Source organism: Girardinichthys multiradiatus, chromosome 7, assembly GCF_021462225.1.
Source record: "Girardinichthys multiradiatus isolate DD_20200921_A chromosome 7, DD_fGirMul_XY1, whole genome shotgun sequence".
Classification (NCBI taxonomy): domain Eukaryota; kingdom Metazoa; phylum Chordata; class Actinopteri; order Cyprinodontiformes; family Goodeidae; genus Girardinichthys; species Girardinichthys multiradiatus.
Genome location: NC_061800.1, coordinates 3864553 through 3884987, shown reverse-complemented (window position 1 = coordinate 3884987; position 20435 = coordinate 3864553). Strand labels below are relative to the sequence as shown.

At 42.2% G+C, this 20435-nt stretch overlaps 1 protein-coding gene across 3 annotated transcripts in view; it reads left to right on the top strand.

Moving 5' to 3' along the window:
- The window catches only part of LOC124871785, a 45660-nt gene extending 25835 nt beyond the window's left edge, over nt 1–19825 (top strand). For 2 of the 3 annotated variants that reach the window (XM_047371346.1, XM_047371347.1), the window contains 5 exons: nt 1711–1913; nt 3202–3304; nt 5165–5370; nt 5969–6087; nt 18866–19825. In XM_047371346.1, the coding sequence (XP_047227302.1) occupies nt 1711–1913; nt 3202–3304; nt 5165–5370; nt 5969–6087; nt 18866–18970 (736 nt within the window). In that variant the 3' untranslated portion in view covers nt 18971–19825. Of the gene's footprint in view, nt 1–55; nt 110–1710; nt 1914–3201; nt 3305–5164; nt 5371–5968; nt 6088–18865 lie in introns of those variants that run through there. The other variant, XM_047371348.1, reaches the window with a different exon arrangement.
- The last annotated feature ends 610 nt before the right edge of the window (nt 19826–20435 follow it).

Sequence of the window (20435 nt, the reverse complement as noted above, 5' to 3'; positions counted from 1 at the left end):
ACACCTATTCTGTCATTCATTGCGGAAACAGTTTTCATGCTCAAGTCTTGTTTTCGGATCATGCCATGCCTGTCTCGCCTGCCCGTTTGTTTTGTTCCTGCCTCCTGCTGTGAGTGAGTTTTTGTTTTTGTCATTAAAACCATGCTGCCTTCTAGTCTGCATTCTGGGGTCCTATATCTTGCAAACTGTAACATTGATTTAACATGTCCCTTTGGTCACATTATTTTCAAGGGTACCGTCATTTTTGTCCAGTCCTGTTTCATGAGTTAATTTTTTTTAAATAATTGTGTTGAATCATGTTTTAAAAGCAATGTCTGACTTTCATTTGTTCATTTTCATAGAATTTTTATTCATTATTCCTTTGTCACGTTCACGTTATTTCTGTGACCATTGTGGGTTTTTCTTTTGATCAACCGAGGTGTACCAACAATTTTTTCCACGTGTGCAATAATGATAGTAAAAATTAATCAATCAACTTAACCTAACTTGCCCTGATGCTGAGACTGGGGAGTCTGAAGGAGAGGCTTTGAGGGACAGAGGATCTTTAATGCACCTGATTAAAATGATCTTTCAGGAGGCAATGAGTCCAAGTCTTGGACGGAAGGCAAACTGAAGTGGAAACTTAGCTCCCTTCCTCTGAGTGGGCGAACACTGATGTCTTCAAAAGTCAGAAGTAAAGTTGTCTTAACTCTCATCAGCTTGTAACTTTCAAAGTCTGGAGAGTTGAAGGAATCCTTAAGGTGTAAAAGGGTTTCTTCCAGGATGTCTGGAAGCCTGAAACTTGGAACAACTGGGCTCATTGAGTTCACTAACCAAGTACACTCAGTTGTCTAGGTATAAAAAAGCTGCAGGTAAAAAATGCCGAATTTGAAACCACAGACCTTAAGGCTCATGGGTCGATCCTCTTTATGATGCAAAATCCCAGCTTGTCTATGGCTCTGGGATTCTGTTCCGTCTGCAGTGTCCTTCTCCGCCTCGATCTTACTTACTGACTAGTCCCTCTATTCTTGCCCATTTTATAGAGCATTTTTGCCACACTCTTTGTGCTTATTGGCCAGTGGTTGTTGCCATGGCTGTTCCATTGGTTACCCGTCACATATGCTGATGTTTTCCTTGGGATTCCCTGAGTTATGTGCTTTATGACTATTATGTACTGTATCATGTATCAGTAATTTTCTTACACCTGCAGTTGATTAACAAAATAGTTCTTATTATTATAAAAAAATCAAACCTTGTTGAATTTCTATTCATCAATCATAAATGTATTTTGATTGGTTTGATGGGTTTTAAGGGAAATCTGAAAATACTGAGAACCAGTTCTTCTTGTATGTTTATCTTCAGTTTATTTGGGGAAAATGGTGAAGTTTTGGCTTCATGTCATCAGCAAACCACTGGTGTATCTGAGGATAGTGTGCCTTCTTGTGTGCCACAATAATATGAAGGTGGACATATTCTCAGACTAGGTTAATGCCCAATGCATAAAAAAGCAAATTTGGATCTCATTAACTGGCCAAATAATACTTTATTTAGCAGTCAGTAAAACTTTATTCAGTGTATTTTGGAGAACGTGGCAGACAGCAAGTTTTAAAACCTGTTTTATTGCTGCTAATCCTAATGCTGCTAATCCAGGAGACACCACTGGAGATCATCTTTAGTTAAATTGAAATCAGTTAAGTTGATTAATTATCTTATCTATGTCTTAACTTTTAGGAAAGGCGAAAGGATTCTCTGCCAGAAGGGATTAGATTCCTGCAAAAATATCAACATGATTGAGCACAATCCCAACAAGTTTGTTTTCAATTTATGGAATGTTGGACCAGAAGCAATGGAGTTCACCTATCAGTGTGAGATCACAGTGACAATAGAGAACGTGGATCACACCGAAAGAGGAACACCAACCAAACTAAAGCCAGGTATGCAAACTCAACTACCAAATAAATACATATTACACACAAAAGGTCTTGTGAGTGCAGTTAAAATTACTCTTATTACTATTGTTTGGTAATGACTGAGCCATGGGTCAAGCAACAAGCTTGGCAGTTGGGAAATTATTTGCCTTTCACTGATGTACAGAAGCCCTGAAAGGCACGTGAAAATAAAATCTAGATTAAAATATTTAAGTTTTTTCTTCTGTTCTGCCCTGTTTGTTCTTGTAATACTGTGCTCTGCCACTAGAGGCACTGGAGTAAGACCACCAGCTTTCAACAACAGCTGTATTGTTCAACTTGAGATGTATTGTTCAACGGGCTGGTTTCCAAGAGGCAATGGCCCATTTTCGAAATGAGATTGTGGTAAAGTAAAATAAAATAAAGTAGAAGCACATAGATAGTGTATTTGTTGGCCATGCTATGTTGTCATCACACAAAGCTTGTATCTTCATGAGTTAACTACAGTATTAATCAAGGATGCAAGACGAATCACACCTGCCCACCATGACTGCTCATTCTTGGGATTGAGACTGTATCTTGCAAATGACCTTAAAACTTGCTGTCAGTACATGCTTATCATAACTTGTCACAATAAATTAGAAAGGGGTAAAATAAATTGCCAGTCAAAAAATAAAAAAATGAACCCTTATGATCTATATCATTTAAGTGTTTTTTGTTTATGTATTTATTTTATGGTGACAAAAGCTGAATAAAAACTAATTGGGAAAAGAAACAGATTTTTTTTAATCTTAATTAACAGATCGGGGACATTTTTTTTTTTTTTTTACTTGTGTCAAGCTTTACTTTACAAACATCTCATTAGAAAATGGGACATTAGCTCTTGGAAAGCAGCCGTTTGACTATTTGAACAATACAGCTGTTAGTGCCTCTAGTGGAAGTATTACAAGAAAAAACACAAAATACAAAAATAATCCTCTCAATTTTTTTTTTATCACTTGCATTTCAGGGCTTTTGAATCAAGGTTAAGGCAAAATTTTTCTAATTATAGTAATCTTTGGTGGAAAAAAGGTCATAGTCACTGATTTTTTTAAACAAGTGAATGTAGTTATTTGGATTTCTGCCCTGAAGTGTCATTTCAGCAAACAGAACCATCCATATTGAAACATTTTGTTTCTTGGAGGTAAACAGGCTTCATTTTTTGTTTTTTACTGGTTTAGTTATAAATCATTTTCACTCTACCAAAATGGAGAACATTTAATCAGTAGGTCTTAACAGAATCTGTGTTTCCTACCCAATTCTTTTTATTCATCAGATTTTGCTGTGATCCAGCATCAGTTCCAAACAGCCTCTATCAGCTGTGAACATGACGCAGAGGGATTTCCCGTTAAGGATGTTCAACTGTACAGAATTCCACAGTGAGTGTCCTGGTAATGGGTTATATGACACAATGAGTCAGGTAATTTATCATTTATGCAAAGTTTGGATCTGATGGGGCTGTTTATTTGTGAGTCGAGGCAGAAAGTCTTTCCTTTTATCAGGTTTATACAGTATCTGTAGTTTTGGTAGGTGTAAAAGTAACTCAACATTCAGTTGTGCTCTGCTACGTGCTTTGAATGGTTGATCCCAGGTATTTAAACTAGTTCACTTTGAATTCCCTTTTTTAGTTCCACCTCTCTCCCTTTCATTACCACACTTGTTCTACCCTGCTTCTACTGACTTTCATTTCTCCTTCCACCAAATATTTCCTTGCCCTTTGTAATTGTTTTTTTTATTAAAACTGTTATATAAAATATAGATGCATTGTCATTTGCTACGGCTGCTCTGCTGTGGTTTTTATTTTCTCTGCAAGTCATGTACTTGCTCATGAAGAAATGAATGCAGCATTTGACTGGAGGTGTTTTTTATTGCCTTATTTTATCACATCATTGATATATATATCGATATATATACAATGTTGAGCCATGCTCCTTATGAGATGATAGATGGTGTCCTGGGGTATCTCCTCCCAGATCCTGACCAGGGCATCGCTGAACTCCTGAAGAGTCAGAGGTCCACACTGATGGCGTCAGATGGATCTAAACATGTCCCAGAGATGTTCTATTGGATTTAGCTCAATGTAGCATGGAGGCCAGTCAATGTTATCAATTCCTTCATCCTTCAGGAACCTCCTGCATAGTCTTGTCACATGAGTCTGGGCATTATCAAGCACCAGGAGGAACCCAGGACACACTGCACCAGCGGAGGGTCCAACAATGAGTCACAGGATTTCATCTTGATTGCTAATGACAGGCAGGATGCCATAATTTATTCTGTACAGGTCTGTGCATCCCTCCATGGATATGCCACCCAGACCAACATTGACCCACCACTAAACAGGTCATGCTGAACAATGTTGCAGGCAGCATAATCACCGCAGCTTCTCCAGACCCTTTCAGGTCTATCACATGAGCTCAGAGTAAACCTTCTCTCATCTGTGAAAAGAACAGGGCACCAGTGCTGATCCTGCCTATTATGATGTTCTCTGGCAAATCCCAGTCGAGCTCCATGGTGCCAGGCAGTGAGTACATGGCCTACTAGAGGACATCTGGTTCTTTAGGCTTTCCTGTGTTTCTTATGGTTTGGTCAGAGACATTCACGCCTGTGGCCCACTGGAGGTCACTTTGTAGGCCTCTGGCAGTACTCTTCATGTTCCTCCTTCTACAAAGGAGCAGATAGCAGTCCTGCTGATGGGTTAAGGACCGCCAACGGTCTTGTCCGTCTTTCCCAGAGAAACTGCCAGTCTCCTGGAATATCCTCCATACTCTTGAGACTGTACTGGTAGATACGGCACACCTTTGGGATGTGGCACATCCTGTTTAAGTTGGACTACCCGTGCAACGACTCTAGGGTCCATGTATAGCGTTATGCTACCAGTAGTGACACTGACCCAGGTCAAATGCAAAACTACAAAAAAAAATAAGGGGGAAAAATATCTGTGGTCTCAACCTGCAAATCCATTCTTGTTTTTGGTGTTGTTTCACTGTTGCCCCAAAAAGCACAGAGTACATCAATAAATAGGTTAAAGGTTTACATTTCCAGTAGGGGCTTTGTTTAGTCCTACGATTTTACAAAACATTCAGGTAATTAATTTCAGTCTGTAGTGAACTTGCAAATAAACTTGCCTTGCCCTTAGTGCATCTGATGCTAATTACATTAACACTAACAACCCCCTTTAATTTCTTTTACTTTGGATATCCCAAGACATGTCTTTTTTCACTGTTATTTCATTTTTCCAGGACTGGCCAAGAAGTGATGCTCTGCCGGAAGGGACAAGATTTCTGCAGAGATATTGACAAGTATCCGCACAATCCCCGCAAATTTGTTTTCATTTTACTGAATGTTGGACCAGAAGCAATGGACTTCACCTATCAGTGTGCAATAACAGTGGCAGTAGGGAATACAGATTACACCGAAAGAGGAACACCAATCAAACTACAGCAAGGTATTTTACTGCAAACTACCAAATAAATATATTGACACTCAATATTTCAGTACAGTAAAAAACATTCAAATTAAAAAATCTCTCATAACCAGCAAAACCTGACAAAACATAAAAGTGTTCTCTCATTTGATAAAACAGACATAGAGCATCCTAAATGCTCTACACAGACATTGGGGAAACACTAGAATGAGTAAGAAAGAAAGCTAGTATACATATTTTACTCTGGAATACAGCATTACTTAAATGAGCATAGTTTGAGAAGGAATATCTAACTCCAAACAAATCACACTATTAACTCCTACCATCTAGCCAGCTTTGCAATTTTCATTACCTATTCCCTGCCTTAATGTCCACCAAAGACAGATAGCTGATGTACAATTTAAAAGGCTTGGACCAGAATGTAGTAACCAAGTTAAAATAATCCCTTCTATGAGTTGTCCCATTAGATCAAAATCCAGCCACAATAAGAAAGGGACCTCCTACAATTTCTCTGTCTGAAGAGTTAGAAATACCTTTAATAGCATTTAGAATATTCCAAGATGAATCTATTTCTAAGGTCTATTGTCAGCTATCTTTGCTTCATCTTGTTTGTAATCAGAAAAGGACAGTCCATCTTCTAATGAGCTCACATGGATTCTGATTGGTCTGCTGGCCCTGGTGTTCTTCTACAGCTGTGTAATCACCTGCCTCTACGTCAGACTGACCGTGACTATCTGGGTAACTTTTTTACTGATTTATTTATTTTACAGATTTATTTTACTGATTTATTTATATAGGTTCCTCAGAATCTGACGTGTTATGCATGCAGGTGCATCTCAGTACGTTACAATATCAGCAAAAGCAAACTTTCTTCTGTAAGTCTATTGTCTTCCTTTTGTCAAATGCCTATTGATTCTCTACGGGGTTTAGGTTACACCAGGATTTTTTTCATCGAAGAAGGTATTGGGGGTGTCAAGAAAATTCAATATTTCAATGTTATAGATCCTAAAATTATAATTTCTTTAAGGTACTAATCTGCAAAAAATCAATTCAAAATTTGCCATTTTCATCTCCCAAAGTTAGTATACAGGTTCACACTGCAGAAGAAGAGCAGAGAAGAGTCTAAGCTCCTGTTTAGTTAATCAGCAAAGAAATTATGATGCAATCAACTGAACAGGACCATTGCTGTTTACATTTTCATAGATGAGGCAACTTATTATGCGGTAATTACTATATGAATCAGACCCTTATTTAGACTGTAAAAGAAAAGCTAAACTTGTTTTACAGACCAGATTCTTGTTGATTTCCAAAAGGATATTTACTGTTTTGCTGTACTGGGTAGCGACACACAAAAAAAATTCCAACAGGGGCTGGCTTGCCTACTACCCTTTGGTTTCTTTGCCTCTTCACTGTTCCACCAGACTCTGGGACCTTGATTTCCAAATGAATTTCCATTAATAAAAGCTGTCTTTTCAAAAATACACAAAAAAGAAATTCTCACTTTATGAGGTAGGCATTATGTTAAATGGTCCACCCACTTTGGTTTCTAACTACAAGTTTGACTTCACATTCAAGAAAACAGCCTATTTTTCTACATTTATTTGGCTTGAGTGCAGACGGGTCTCCAAACTATCATTTTCAGTGCTGTGGGAAGACATGCAGAGCTCTTTTAAACAGAATGAAACATCTGCCAGTTGTTGTTCGCCATGTTATGATGCATGTTGTTACACTATTGCCTCTGCCTTCACCTCTCAGCAGTGAATACTTCTGTGATTTTTTAGTACAAACAATAAAATATCAAAACATTCTAGATTTTCACTGAAAGACACCCCCCCAACCAACCACAACCCAACCTCCTCCTACCCCTGCCAACCCCTCACCCAAACCCAAAGCGAAAACACTTCAAAGTTTGAAAAGACAGTAAACAAAAGTAGGGCAAGACTGGAACAAATGAATCAGAGAGTAAATGTCTAAACCACAGATGGTTTTAAAAGACAAAAGACATTTGTGGCAAATCACTCACTAAACTCTCAAGGTCTGCTAGGACAGTCTCTGTTGTTCATCGTGGTTCCTAAGCTAGCCTCAAATGTCTAAACGGCTGAAAGCACACCAGCCTGAGAGCTTTGCTTTGATAAAGTCTTGGAAAAACACTGGAATGTGCTTTTTTAGAGAAAAACATGTTGGGACCATGCGTTCATGCAATTTAATAATCTATTTCATAAACTGGCACTTATCTCTTTTTATGCTCAATTCAATTCTGTTTTATTTATATAGCGCCAATTCACAACACGTCATCTCAAGGTACTTTACAAAGTCAATCCAATAGAATCATACATATTTCAACTCAGGTACATACATTCCAGTTGATTCTAGTTATCAAACAGAGCAGTCAAATTCAGTTTATCATTCAAACTGATTAAAAAGTTTTCTAAGGAAACCCTGCAGATTGCATCAAGTCAGTGACTTGCAGCATTAACTCCTCCTGGATGAGCTCTAGGAACCACCAGTAAAACTTCTGTGTTGTAGTAAAACACAAGGTACCATATCTTATATAGTCAAGTCCAAAATTATTCAAACAGATTTAGGTTTACAATTATTTTCATTCAACCATGCAATTTGTTTCTGATAGAGATCGTTTCTGTCATAGAGGCATTTCTTCAGAGATAAAAGAATTGGCCTGTGTAAAATGGTTTTTACCCTTTTCAATAATAAATGATAAAACCCTTCTTGAGTTTGTGTGTATTGGGACAATGAGCATCTTTTTGGATGTTTCCACTGCTACTGAGGCTAAGTGCAAAGTCTTTGAAGTTGGCAGGCCTCATTGCCATGGCCCTAATCTGTCGCTCTCTGCACAGATTCTCTATCAGATTTAACTCAGGACCCTGGCTGGGCCACTCCGAAATGGTATTTTACTTCCTACCAGAAGTAACATGTTGGTAAAACTAAAAGACAACTGAATCATTTTCGACTCAACTTGAGAGTCCGAATAAGTCACTTCAATAAATCTATGAAAAAAATAAAACAGGATTTACCGCAGTGGACACGTTTCATGACAATGTTTGATTTTTTCCCATATAGTGCATCAAAACTTGGATGACTTTCAGTCTGCTCAAATGAACCCGCGTGAACAATGCGAGGCTAAGAGTCTCTCCAGAATCTGCTATTTAGCAGTTTTAGCGTTTTTGTTTAACAACGTTCGATAAGATTACTTTTCCAGAAATGCTAGGTGTTGCCGTTTTACAGCAGACAGGAGCTTCTGGACATTTTGACTCAAAACTCCAACAGTTTTATTGCCAATCTCCGACTTATCCCAGAGATCTCCAAAACACCGGAGGCTGCTCACTCTTCCCGGCTGGGCGGAAATGCGAGACGGCGCCGAGAACGCAAGCAAAGGTGGGATAGGCACGGAGGGCAACGAGCTAAGCTAAAGTTTACACCACACCGGTTGCCCTAACCCAGCATTTTCATCGCCAATGTGTGATCGCTGGGAAATAAAATGGATCAAATACGGCTCTCCATCACCAACCGAAGACGGATTATGGACGGATTATGTTGGGATTTTCACTGAGACATGGCTAAACAACAGCTGCTCGCACAATGCTATTGAGTTAGCAGGACGCCACTCGCATCGAGCCAACAGGATAGCAGAGGACTCCGGCAAGACCAGAGGTGGAGGTTTGTACATTTATATCAATAAAGCCTGGTGCATGGACTTTGCTCCTACCGGGAGACAATGCTCACCTGATGTGGAGTTTACAATGGTCAGATGCAGACCTTATTATCTCTCCAGAGAACTCACTTCCATTATACTCACTGCAGTATATATCCCCCGGATGCTAATGCTAAGCTGGCTATGAAAGAAATTTATGCAGCTGTTAGCAAAAACCAGGCCAAATATCCTGAGGCTGCTTTTATTGTTGCTGGTGACTTCAACCACTTCAATTTGAAGACAGTCCTCCCCAGATTCCACCAACATGTCTCCTGTCACACCAGAGAGGACAAGACTTTGGACCATGTTTACTCCAACCACTGACTCTTTTTCCCACCGAATTAGGAGCGGTGCTGAGCAGGATTAAAGTCCACAAGGCTGCGGGTCCTGATGGCATTCCTGGACATGTTCTCAGAGTGTGTTCTGGGGAGCTGGCAGGAGTGCTGACGGAAATATTCAATCTTTCTTTGGCCCATGCTGTGGTATCGACCTGCTTCAAAACCACCTCCATCGTCCCAGTACACAAAAACTCAAACCCATTAAGACTCAATGAGTACCATTCAGTAGCCCTCACTTCCATCATCACAAAGTGCTTCTAGCAGCTGGTCCTAGCACACCTCAGATCTTGTCTCCCCCCCTCCCTGGACCCCCACCAATTTGCATACTGCCAGAACAGGAGCACAGCAGTCTCTATAGTGCTGCACTCTGTTCTCTCACATCTGGACAATTAAAACACTTTTGCAAGGATGCTGTTCATAGACTTCAGTTCAGCATTCAACACAGTCATCCCCTCAAAACCCATCACAAAACTCACAGACATACCCATCAATTGCTTGTGCAAATGGTTACAGGATTTCCTGACCAACCGACCCCAATAAGTCCGGTTGGATAATTACTGCTCATCTACCATCACCATAAACACCAGTGTACCACAAGGCTGTGTGATGAGACCCGTCTTCTACTCCCTCCTCACCCATAACTGCAAACCTGTCGATGGTTTCAATACCATCATTAAGTTTGCACATGACACCACGGTGATCGGCCTCATCAAAGATAACGATGAGACTGCGTATAGGGAGGAGGTGGATCATCTGGTGACACCAATAACCTGCTGCTTAACCTCGAGAAGACTGAGAAGCTCATCGTGGACTTCAGGAGGAACGCTGATGATATGGCCCTTTCCAGCAGGGGGTGCTCCAGTCCTTTCTGTGGAATGTCTTAATCAGGACCAGTTCTCCAGGCCTCAGGTTCTGTGAAATTGGAGCAACATTTACTGGCAGACTACTGGACAACTGTATTTCTTTTGTTTGTAATATTCTATTCATCCATTCAGCTAATGATGTTTCCTGCTGTGCTTTTCCTATGTCATCCATTTCTGGTGGCAATGGAAAAGGTCTGCCATGTACTATTTCAAATGGAGTGAGACCAGTTTGATTTGGAGTTATTCTCATCCATAATTTAACCAGGGATAGGCATTCGGGCCATGGCCTCCCTGTTTCTTCCATTGTTTTCCTTAATCTATTTTTTATTGTTCCATTTGTTCGTTCAACCAGCCCAGCAGATTGCGGGTGGTAAGAACAATGATTTTTTAACTGAAGCCCTAATGCTTTAGAGCACAGTTCTATTACATTATTTACAAAATGAGTCCCATTATCTGATCTTATGATTTGTGGGATACCATATGTGGGGAAGAAATGTGTCACTATGAGTGCACTGTGCGTGCATCACAGTGCTTTGCAGGGTATATTTCAACCCACTTTGAAAATGCATCTATGACCACTAAACAATATTTCTTTCCCCCTGACCATGATAACTCTATGAAATCCATGTGTATTGTGTGAAAGGGATGGATTGCTGCTGGGAACTGGCCTCTTTTGGGTTTCATGTTCCCCTGTGGATTATGTATGCAGCAGATAATACATGATCTACAAAAGTTTTTTGCATAGTCAGAAAAATTTATTGTGTGGATATGTAGATTTACTAAGTGTATCATTCCCCCTCTCGACACATGCAAAATTCCGTGTGTCGCATGGGCCGCCGTCTTGTATAAATTCTTTGGTAATGGCTTATTTTCCAAATGATAAATGTCATCTTTCTTTATGGCACCTCTATTCAGCCAAGATTTAACTTCTGCAGCTGGTGCAGATTGTTGTGAATCTTTCAGCACATCTGTATCTATAAATAGGAGATCTGACATTTTCAAAGTGAGGGGAAGTCTCGAAGTTATTTTAGCAGAAATGTCAGCAAAGGTGTTCCCCTTTCTTTCCATGGTTTCATCTGATTGATGCGCTTTACATTTACAAAGCGCTATCTTTGCAGGTAGCTGGATAGCTAACAGCAGTCGTTTTAACAGATTAAAATGTGTCAATTCTGTTCCAGATGATGTTTTGAACCCTCTATTTTCCCATATTTTGGCAAAATGGTGAACAGAACCGAATACATATTGGCTATCTGTGTAGATGGTTAGGATTTTTCCTTCATAAAATTCACAAGCTCTGATAACAGCATACAGCTCTGCAGTCTGTGCTGAGCATGTATGGGGCAGGGCCTGTGATTCTATAATTTTAGTTTCAGTGGTTACTGCATAACCAACTCCTCCAAGGCGTTCCCAGGCCAGCCGAGAGACATAGTCCCTCCAGCGTGTCCTGGGCCGTCCCCTGGGCGTCCTCCCGGTGGGACATGCCTGGAACACTTCCCGAGGAAGGCGTCCAGGAGGCCTTCCGGTATAGATGCCCGAGCCACCTCAACTGGCTCCTCTCGATGTGGAGGAGCAGCGGCTCTACTCCGAGCCCCTCCCGGATGGCCGAGCTCCTCACCCTATCTCTAAGGGAGTGCCCGGCCATCCTACGGAGGAAGCTCATTTCAGCCGCTTGTATCCGGGATCTCGTTCTTTCGGTCATGACCCAAAGTTTATGGCCATAGGTGAGGGTAGGAACGTAGACCGACCAGTAAATTGAGAGCTTTGCTTTTCGGCTCAGCTCTCTTTTCACCACAATGGACTGGCACAGCGCCCCCATTACTGTGGAAGCCGCACCAATCCGTCTGTCGATCTTCCGCTCCATTCTTCCCTCACTCGTGAACAAGACCCCGAGATACTTAAACTCCTCCACTTGAGGCAGGAACTCCCCTCCAACCTGAAGAGGACAAGCCACCCTTTTCCGGTGGAGTACCATGGCCTCGGACTTGGAGGAGCTGATCCTCATCCCAGCAGCTTCACACTCAGCTGTGAACCGCCACAGCGCATGCTGTAGGTCTTGGCTAGAGGGGGCCAGCAGGACCACCTCATCTGCAAAAAGAAGAGACGAAATCCACTGGTCCCCAAACTAGACCCCCTCCGGCCCTTGGCTGCGTCTAGAAATCCTGTCCATAAAAGTTATGAACAGGACCGGTGACAAAGGGCAGCCCTGCCGGAGTCCAACATGCACTGGGAACAGGTCCGACTTAGTGCCGGCAATGCGGACCAAACTCCTGCTCCGCTCGTACAGGGACCGGATGGCCCTTAATAAAGGGCCCCCGATTCCATAGTCCTGGAGCACCCCCCACAGGGCATCACGAGGGACACAGTCGAATGCCTTCTCCAGGTCCACAAAACACATGTGAACCGGTTGGGCAAACTCCCATGAACCCTCGAGCACCCTGTAGAGGGTATAGAGGCGGTACAGTGTTCCACGGCCGGGACGAAAACCACACGGCTCCTCCTGAAGCCGAGGTTCGACTATCGGTCGGACTCTCCTCTCCAATACCCTGGCGTAGGCCTTACCAGGGAGGCTGAGGAGTGTGATCCCCCTGTAGTTGGAACACACCCTCCGGTGCCCCTTCTTATAAAGGGGGACCACCACCCCAGTCTGCAAGTCCAGAGGCACTGTCCCCGAACGCCACGCAATGTTGAAGAGGCGTGTCAAACATGACAGCCCTACAACATCCAGAGACTTGAGGTACTCAGGGCGGATCTCATCCACCCCCGAAGCCTTGCCACCGTGGAGCTTTTTAACCACCTTGGTGACTTCAGCCTGGGTGATGGAAGAGTCCAACCCCGAGTCCCCAGCCTCTGTTTCCACCACGGAATGCATGATGGCAGGATTGAGGAGATCCTCGAAGTACTCCTCCCACCGCCCGATAATGTCCTCAGTCGAGGTCAGCAGTCTCCTGCCCCCACTATAAACAGTGTTGGCGAAGCACTGCTTCCCCCTCCTGAGGCGCCGGACGGTTTGCCAGAATCGCTTCGAGGCCAACCGGTAGTCCTTCTCCATGGCCTCACCGAACTCTTCCCAGGCCCGAGTTTTTGCCTCTGCCACAGCCCGGGCCACAGCACGCTTGGCCTCACGGTACCCGTCAGCCGCCTCAGGGGTCCCACAAGCCAACCACAACCGATAGGACTCCTTCTTCAGCTTAACAGCATCCCTTACTGCCGGTGTCCACCACCGGGTTCTGGGATTGCCGCCACGACAGGCACCGCAGACCTTACGGCTGCAGCTATGGGCAGCAGCATCGACAATAGATGCAGAGAACATGGTCCACTCGGACTCTATGTCTCCAACATCCCCCGGGATCTGGTCGAAGCTCTCCCGGAGGTGGGAGTTGAATACATCCCTGGCCGAGGGCTCCGCCAGGTGTTCCCAGCAGACCCTCACTATGCGCTTGGGCCTGCCAAGTCTGTCTGGCTTTCTCCTCCTCCAGCGGATCCAACTCACCACCAGGTGATGATCAGTGGACAGCTCAGCCCCTCTCTTCACCCGAGTGTCCAAAACATGCGACCGAAGGACTGATGATACGACAACAAAGTCGATCATCAACCTCCTGCCTAGGGTGTCCTGGTGCTACGTGCACTGATGGACACCCTTATGTTTGAACATGATGTTCGTTATGGACAATCCGTGACTAGCACAGAAGTCCAATAACAAAACACCACTCAGATTCAGATCGGGGAGGCCATTCCTCCCGATCACGCCTCCCCAGGTGTCACTGTCGTTCCCCACGTGGGCGTTGAAGTCCCCCAGCAGAATAATGGAGTCCCCGGGAGGGGCACTATCCAGCACCCCCGACAGGGACGCCAAGAAGGCCGGGTACTCTGCACTACCACTCGGCCCGTAGGCTGAAATGATAGTCAGAGACCTCTCCCCAACCCGAAGGCGCAGGGATACGACCCTCTCATCCACTGGGGTAAACCCCAACACGAGACGCCTGAGCTGGGGGGCAACAAGCAAACCCACACCAGCCCGCCGCCTCTCCCCGTGGGCCACTCCAGAGTAGAAGAGAGTCCAACCCCTCTCAAGGAGATGGGTTCCAGAGCCCACGCTGTGCGTGGAGGCGAGCCCGACTATTTCTAGTCGATATCTCTCGACCTCCCGCACAAGCTCAGGCTCCTTCCCCCCCAGCGAGGTGACATTCCACGTCCCTAGAGCCAGCCTAAGCATCCGGGGATCGGGCCGCTGAGGTCTCCACCTTCGTCCGCCACCCAATCCTCTTTGCACCGGTCCCTCACGGTTCCCCCTGCAGGTGGTGGGCCCACTGGGGAATGGCCTCGCATCTCTCGTTCGGGCTTGGCCCGGCCGGGTCCCGCGAGGAGCAACCCGGCCACCAGGCGCTCTCCGACGAGTCCCAACCTCAGGCCCGGCTCCAGGGTGGGACCCCGGCTCCGCCGTACCGGGCGACGTCACGTGCCTCGATATTTTGTTCTTCATGAGGGATTCTTGAACCACTCTTTGTCTGACCCATCACCTAGAGCCCTTTTTCCATGGGAGACCCAACCAGGGGCATTTAGGCCCCAGACAACATAGCCTCTAGGATTATTTGAGCACTCAACACCTACTTTCCTTAAAGCATTCCTTACTTTAAAAAGGGATGAATTTGTTACATTTTGAATATAGGCCTGCCTTTTTATTCCTTAGAGGATTACATAAGTGAAACCTTGAAGAAGTAATAGGCTCCATAAAGATACAGAGAGCTTATCTCTCTCTGAGGGCTTGAGAAAAAAAAAAATTATTCTTGGCTATCAGGGCCATGCGATCCCAGATTCCATCTCTGCTTGGTGATCAGGCTGAGTTGTCTAAATACAGACAACGACAAGAAACAGAATCAACAAAAAAATCCAGTTTTCCAGGAAACCCCAGCAAATATTTTTGTTTTGCAGTTTTCCAACTCATATACACTCAGTGGAGGAGCGTTAGTTTAATTTAAGCCCCATTCAGATCATCCTTTTGTTCCCTAATCAATACAAGTTCAATACACTTTATGATCATGTGAAATATCTTGACACGGAATGGAGGCTTAAAGTCAACCCAACAATATTATGCTCTTGATCTACCTTGGCTGGTAGTCACAAACCCGTAACCAATATGAAATGCATGGGGTAATATGGCAGGTGATATGACAGTAAGCAAAGACGGAAACTGCAGCACAACATGCAGGTCCACACAGAACAGAGACAATATATCAACATCTAGTGTCCGTCTAGTCGAAGAGATGCAGGTAATAACATGTTAAAGATGGGGCACGGCAACTTTGCTTGTAAGCCAGCTTGAGGCAACTCAATCCAGAATGCTGTTTGGGGGCTAAATCTTACATGTTTTATCCAGGTGAATGTTGCAAGTTATAATCCACACCCCTTTGGTGCCACACTCCCAGCTGCACGATATGAAAATGTACAAGGCTCAACAGGTAAACTTGAATGATGTGAAATGGCAAAGTGGGGGGGGATTCGTGGCTGTATAAACAGCTGTTTGTGTGAGATTCAGAAATCAGCTGAGCTAAGAAATGTGACTGTGAGTACTGCAAAGGCCATGACCTAACAGATGATCCGTGGGTAAAATAACAGCTAGATTTGGACCAAAAAATGCACTCTTCATGCTTTTGTGTGGGCAGGATTTCTACCTGGAAATCAATTCAGTCACTGCCTACCCTCCTAATTTACAGCTAAATATTAGCCTCTGGGTTGCAAGCCCTTTAAACTACAGAGAGAAATCAGAAGTTTTGATAAGTAAAATCTTTATCCAAACAAGAAATCCTGGCTGAATGCAGAGGTGAGAGCTCTGCTGAAACCTAGGGATGCTGTGATCAGGACAGGGGAGGCATCAACACTCAAAAAGGCGAGGAAGGGACTGACTACAGGCATCGTGAGGGCCAAAGCCACATACATCAAGGGTCACTTTACCACCAACGACCCCTGGTGTATGTGGAGGGGCATCAAGTGCATCACAGACTACTACACCAGGGATGCACAATGCCCAAGGGACTCCTTGCCAGATGCATTCAACAGATGCCCACTTTGAGGACCCTGACATATCAAGGACTCCATCAACATAATTGTAGACCCACCTACAGGAAGAACCGCTCCACTGACGACGCCATCAATTCAGTGGTTCAAGCAGCGCTCACCCATCTGAAGAGCAGTAACTCCTATGTTTGTCTACTCTTTCTGGATCTCTCCTCAGCCTTCAATATGATAATCCCACAGACCCTCGTGCAGAAGCTCTCTTCCCTTGGACTGAGTCCTACACTGGGGAACTGGGTCCTGGACTTCCTGACCAACAGACCTCAAACTGTCAGTATCCACAACGTTGTTTCCTCCTCTATCACCCTCAGCACTGGCTCGCTCCAGGGCTGCACATTGAGCCCCCTCCTGTTCACTCTGCTGATGTATGACTGCAAGGCAAGACACCCCAGCTGTTCGCAGAACTCTGTTCGCATGCTGTAGACTCTCAATTCACATTGACCCGCACTTAACACTTCACCCACCAAAGGTGCAATATTTCACTAACTTATAGGTACAATATTAATCACTACGTCATGCTTTACATGTCTATTTAGTACTCTGCAATTAATTTCAGCTTTACTATTTAACTGTGTATATTTCTTTTTTTTTGCTCTTAGCTGCACATATTTTTACTGGTTGCTATTTATTGTTAGACTTAGTTTTGTATGTTTTACTTAGTTTGCTTTTTACTTAAGTAATAGGCTTCCTAACTGGGACCTGAGTCTGAATTTTGTACCTTAATGTGCAAATGTGAGGTAGTATGACTATAAAAATCCTTGAAACCTTTAGTGATCTTAATTAATAATATTCTGAAGAGTCACTCAGTCATATAAATGTCTCTTCTAATTAAAGTTTATAATTTATTTCAGTCTTTCAGTTAATTATTCATTAGAGATTAGTTTGATTATTGATAAGCTACATTTTGACTCTGTTGCTGACGAGCTCAAATAATAATCTTTTTTTTCAAGTGTTAATATTGTTAATTCTTAGATTATAATTTTTTTTTATAAATGTGTAAAGCATCTTCATTCGTTTCTTTAAATGGTGCAATAAACAGAATTCATCCTTGGGACAGTGTTTGTAATAAGCCCCTTTTCCACTGAAAGCCCCAGGATTTAAAAAGTGCTTTAAATTGCTTTAAGGAATCACAAAGCATCTTGTACAGTCTTTTTCCATTGCCAAGGACCATTTATTTAAATCAGCCTAATGATGTACAGGGAATTTGTTTAGAAAACTGCAATTCACTTTCCTTCCAGCAGATGTCATTACTCCTTTACTCCGCTAAAAAATCCTTTTTTCTTTTTGTTTCAACTGATAAATAATAGATGATGAGAAACTTTAGAGTTATACATCTAATTAATTAATTCCACTATTCCTTAAGTTCCACTGGATCCATAAGAAGGAAAAGTTTAAATCATTATTTTGGATAAAAACATTTTACCAACCTGCATCAGGCCAGAGTTGTTGCTTTACAACTGCATGGTTCACTTACAATAAATACAAAATACTGAAACCACACATTTTTTCATGTATTAGCATCAGGTAAACTACAGATGTGTTTTTTGTAAACATTTTATTTATTTGAATAACAAATCTGATAATCAGTCCAGAATTACAAGGATTACTGTCTAATCATAGACAAATATTCATATAAAGTAGAAGTTGCGCAGAGCATGGAGCAGAGGATAGTAGGACATCACTGAGCTTCTGCATACAAACCTGGAGCTGTGGTCTCTCCTCCTGCAGAGCTGCATAAAACTATGAAAATTTTAAAATATTAAAGATGGTATACTCCACTAAGTTAGATTTACATGAAAAGAAAGTCTTAGGTAAATGTGTGTTTTTTATGTACATGAAAAGTTTAAAGTGCTCTGATCATGGGCACTGCATTAAAACATTTGTATTAGAGAACTGTGGCGAAACAGGTAATAATTATTTCCAACAATAACTTAAAATGTCACAAACACAATCTGTTTTATTTTCTGGTACTTGCTGTTATTCATCACATACCTACTAATCACTTTATATTCACTATCAGCTGCCACAAACAAACCAGGTCGTGGGAAATCCCAGAGTGCTGGGAAGTGATCTGGCAGCGGTTAGTGGGGAAGTCCCAGTCCAGCTGCCCAATTAGCTTGGCTTTGCTTAGCAACCAGACCAACCTGTAAGTGGAGCTCCGCAGTTCCAAAAACTCAGAAAAAACATTTAAATGTAGGCTCATTCTTAATGAACTGACTGCACAGATAATGTTTTGAGGTGTACTTTCTCACTTAAAAAACATCTTAAAAGTACTTTTTGTGACAAATTAAAGCTGTAAAAACAATTAATTTGTTTAGTAACCTCTGCCATTCCTGAAGCTGCTGGTGCCAAGCCTTGCTGCACACCACTCCACCCCTCTAACAAATCTCTGGGAAAGATGAAAAGACCTACTCAAGAGTAGGACTATGAAAGCAAAGCACTGCGGAAATGAAATTACCCAGGTGAATTTGTGTCGAAACATAGACTATCAACTGTTACACCTAAAGAAATCTCTCTCTTTTGTTTTTGTGTTGCAGAAAAACTCCAGAGCTTCTGAGAACTCTACCTATGTGGAAATGAAGCCTCCTAATCAGAAGAGTCAATATGAAGACATTTACCACATGCAAATGTCTTCAGCTTAGTGTTTGTACTGAGTTTTTCTGAGGGTTGACAACTGCTTGTTTAAGGGCAGTAAGTGTTTATTCTTTAGTTTTTATAAGAGTGTGCTACCGAGTATAACCAGCAGGCAGCGCCAAATACTGCCCGGAAGACATTGCGCACGTTCACTAAAAAAGTATTCAGTACATGGATTAAATATTTTAAGGTCAAGACTACCTGGTCAAGATGATCTGAGCAATAAACTGTGATGAATGTCATGTAAATGCAGTTTAAGGCAGCTTTAAAAAAGTTTTGTTTGGATGGAAAAATCTGACTGTTGCGGCTGTTCTGTGTCTGAGTCTATAATTACAAAAACATTTCAACTGGCCTTTTTCTATTTCTTGCTTTTAATTTGCATAGTGGTTTATTTAAAAAAAATTTAGATTCAGTTTATCCACACACTTAACAACCATAGATATAACTTTTACTATAGATATTTTGTATTATTGTTGTTTTTGTTTTGTTAATGTTTATGTATGCTGGTCACCAACTGTCCTTCAAGGTAGTTTGATGGAACTCCAACGCCTCCTTTAAATATTTGACGAGCTTCTGTGTAGAACCAGGTAAAGAATTGTTATTGCAATAAATGGTTCCAATGTTTATCATAAAACTCAGAAAGAATTTGAAGGAAGTAAATATAAAACACAAATGCAAAGATTATGAAAAATAAAACTTCAACTTGTCGTTGGGTATGTCTACCTCTAGTGGAAAAGGAGGAAACCATCAACCATCAACATGTATCAAATTGATTTTATTTCTTTATTTGTAAATGGTTTTTTTCTTGGGTTGTGTTCTTGTTATGATTTCTCAAATTTTTTCCAATAAAAACATAAATGACAGTCCAGCATCCTCTGATGATTTCCTGTGCTTTAATATACTGAACGTGTGGTCACAGTCCTATATACACTGGTGTTTTTTTGCTACACTTAAATGATTTGGTTACTTCGGAAATAATGAATTAACACAGATTAACCCCAATTTTTGGTTCACTTTTACTAGCCACACAAAAGCCTAATTACTGTCAGAGCTGTGGAATCAAGCAATTACCTTCATAGGTCCGATCTTATAATATGATGTCGACTAAAATATCCCATAAAACGTCACATCATAACCTGATCTAATGAAATTTAAGAACAGATAAGAATCAGTTACTGAGATCTACCAGTATGGAAAGAGTTAGATTACTTTTTATAAGGCTTTGGGACCTGAGTCAACCATACTGAGTCATAAATCATAAAATGAGAAACATGGAACAATCGTGAACCTTCTCAGAAGTGACTGACCTATTATAATTATTCCAAGAGCTCAATAACAACTCATCCAGGAAGTCACAAAAGAACCCAGAAAAAAAGCTCTGCAGACCTTGACTTGCCTTGGTTAAAGTAGATGTTCATTGTAAAATATAAATATGAAAAAGGCTTGGCAAAAAAGGCCTCCATGGAGAACAAA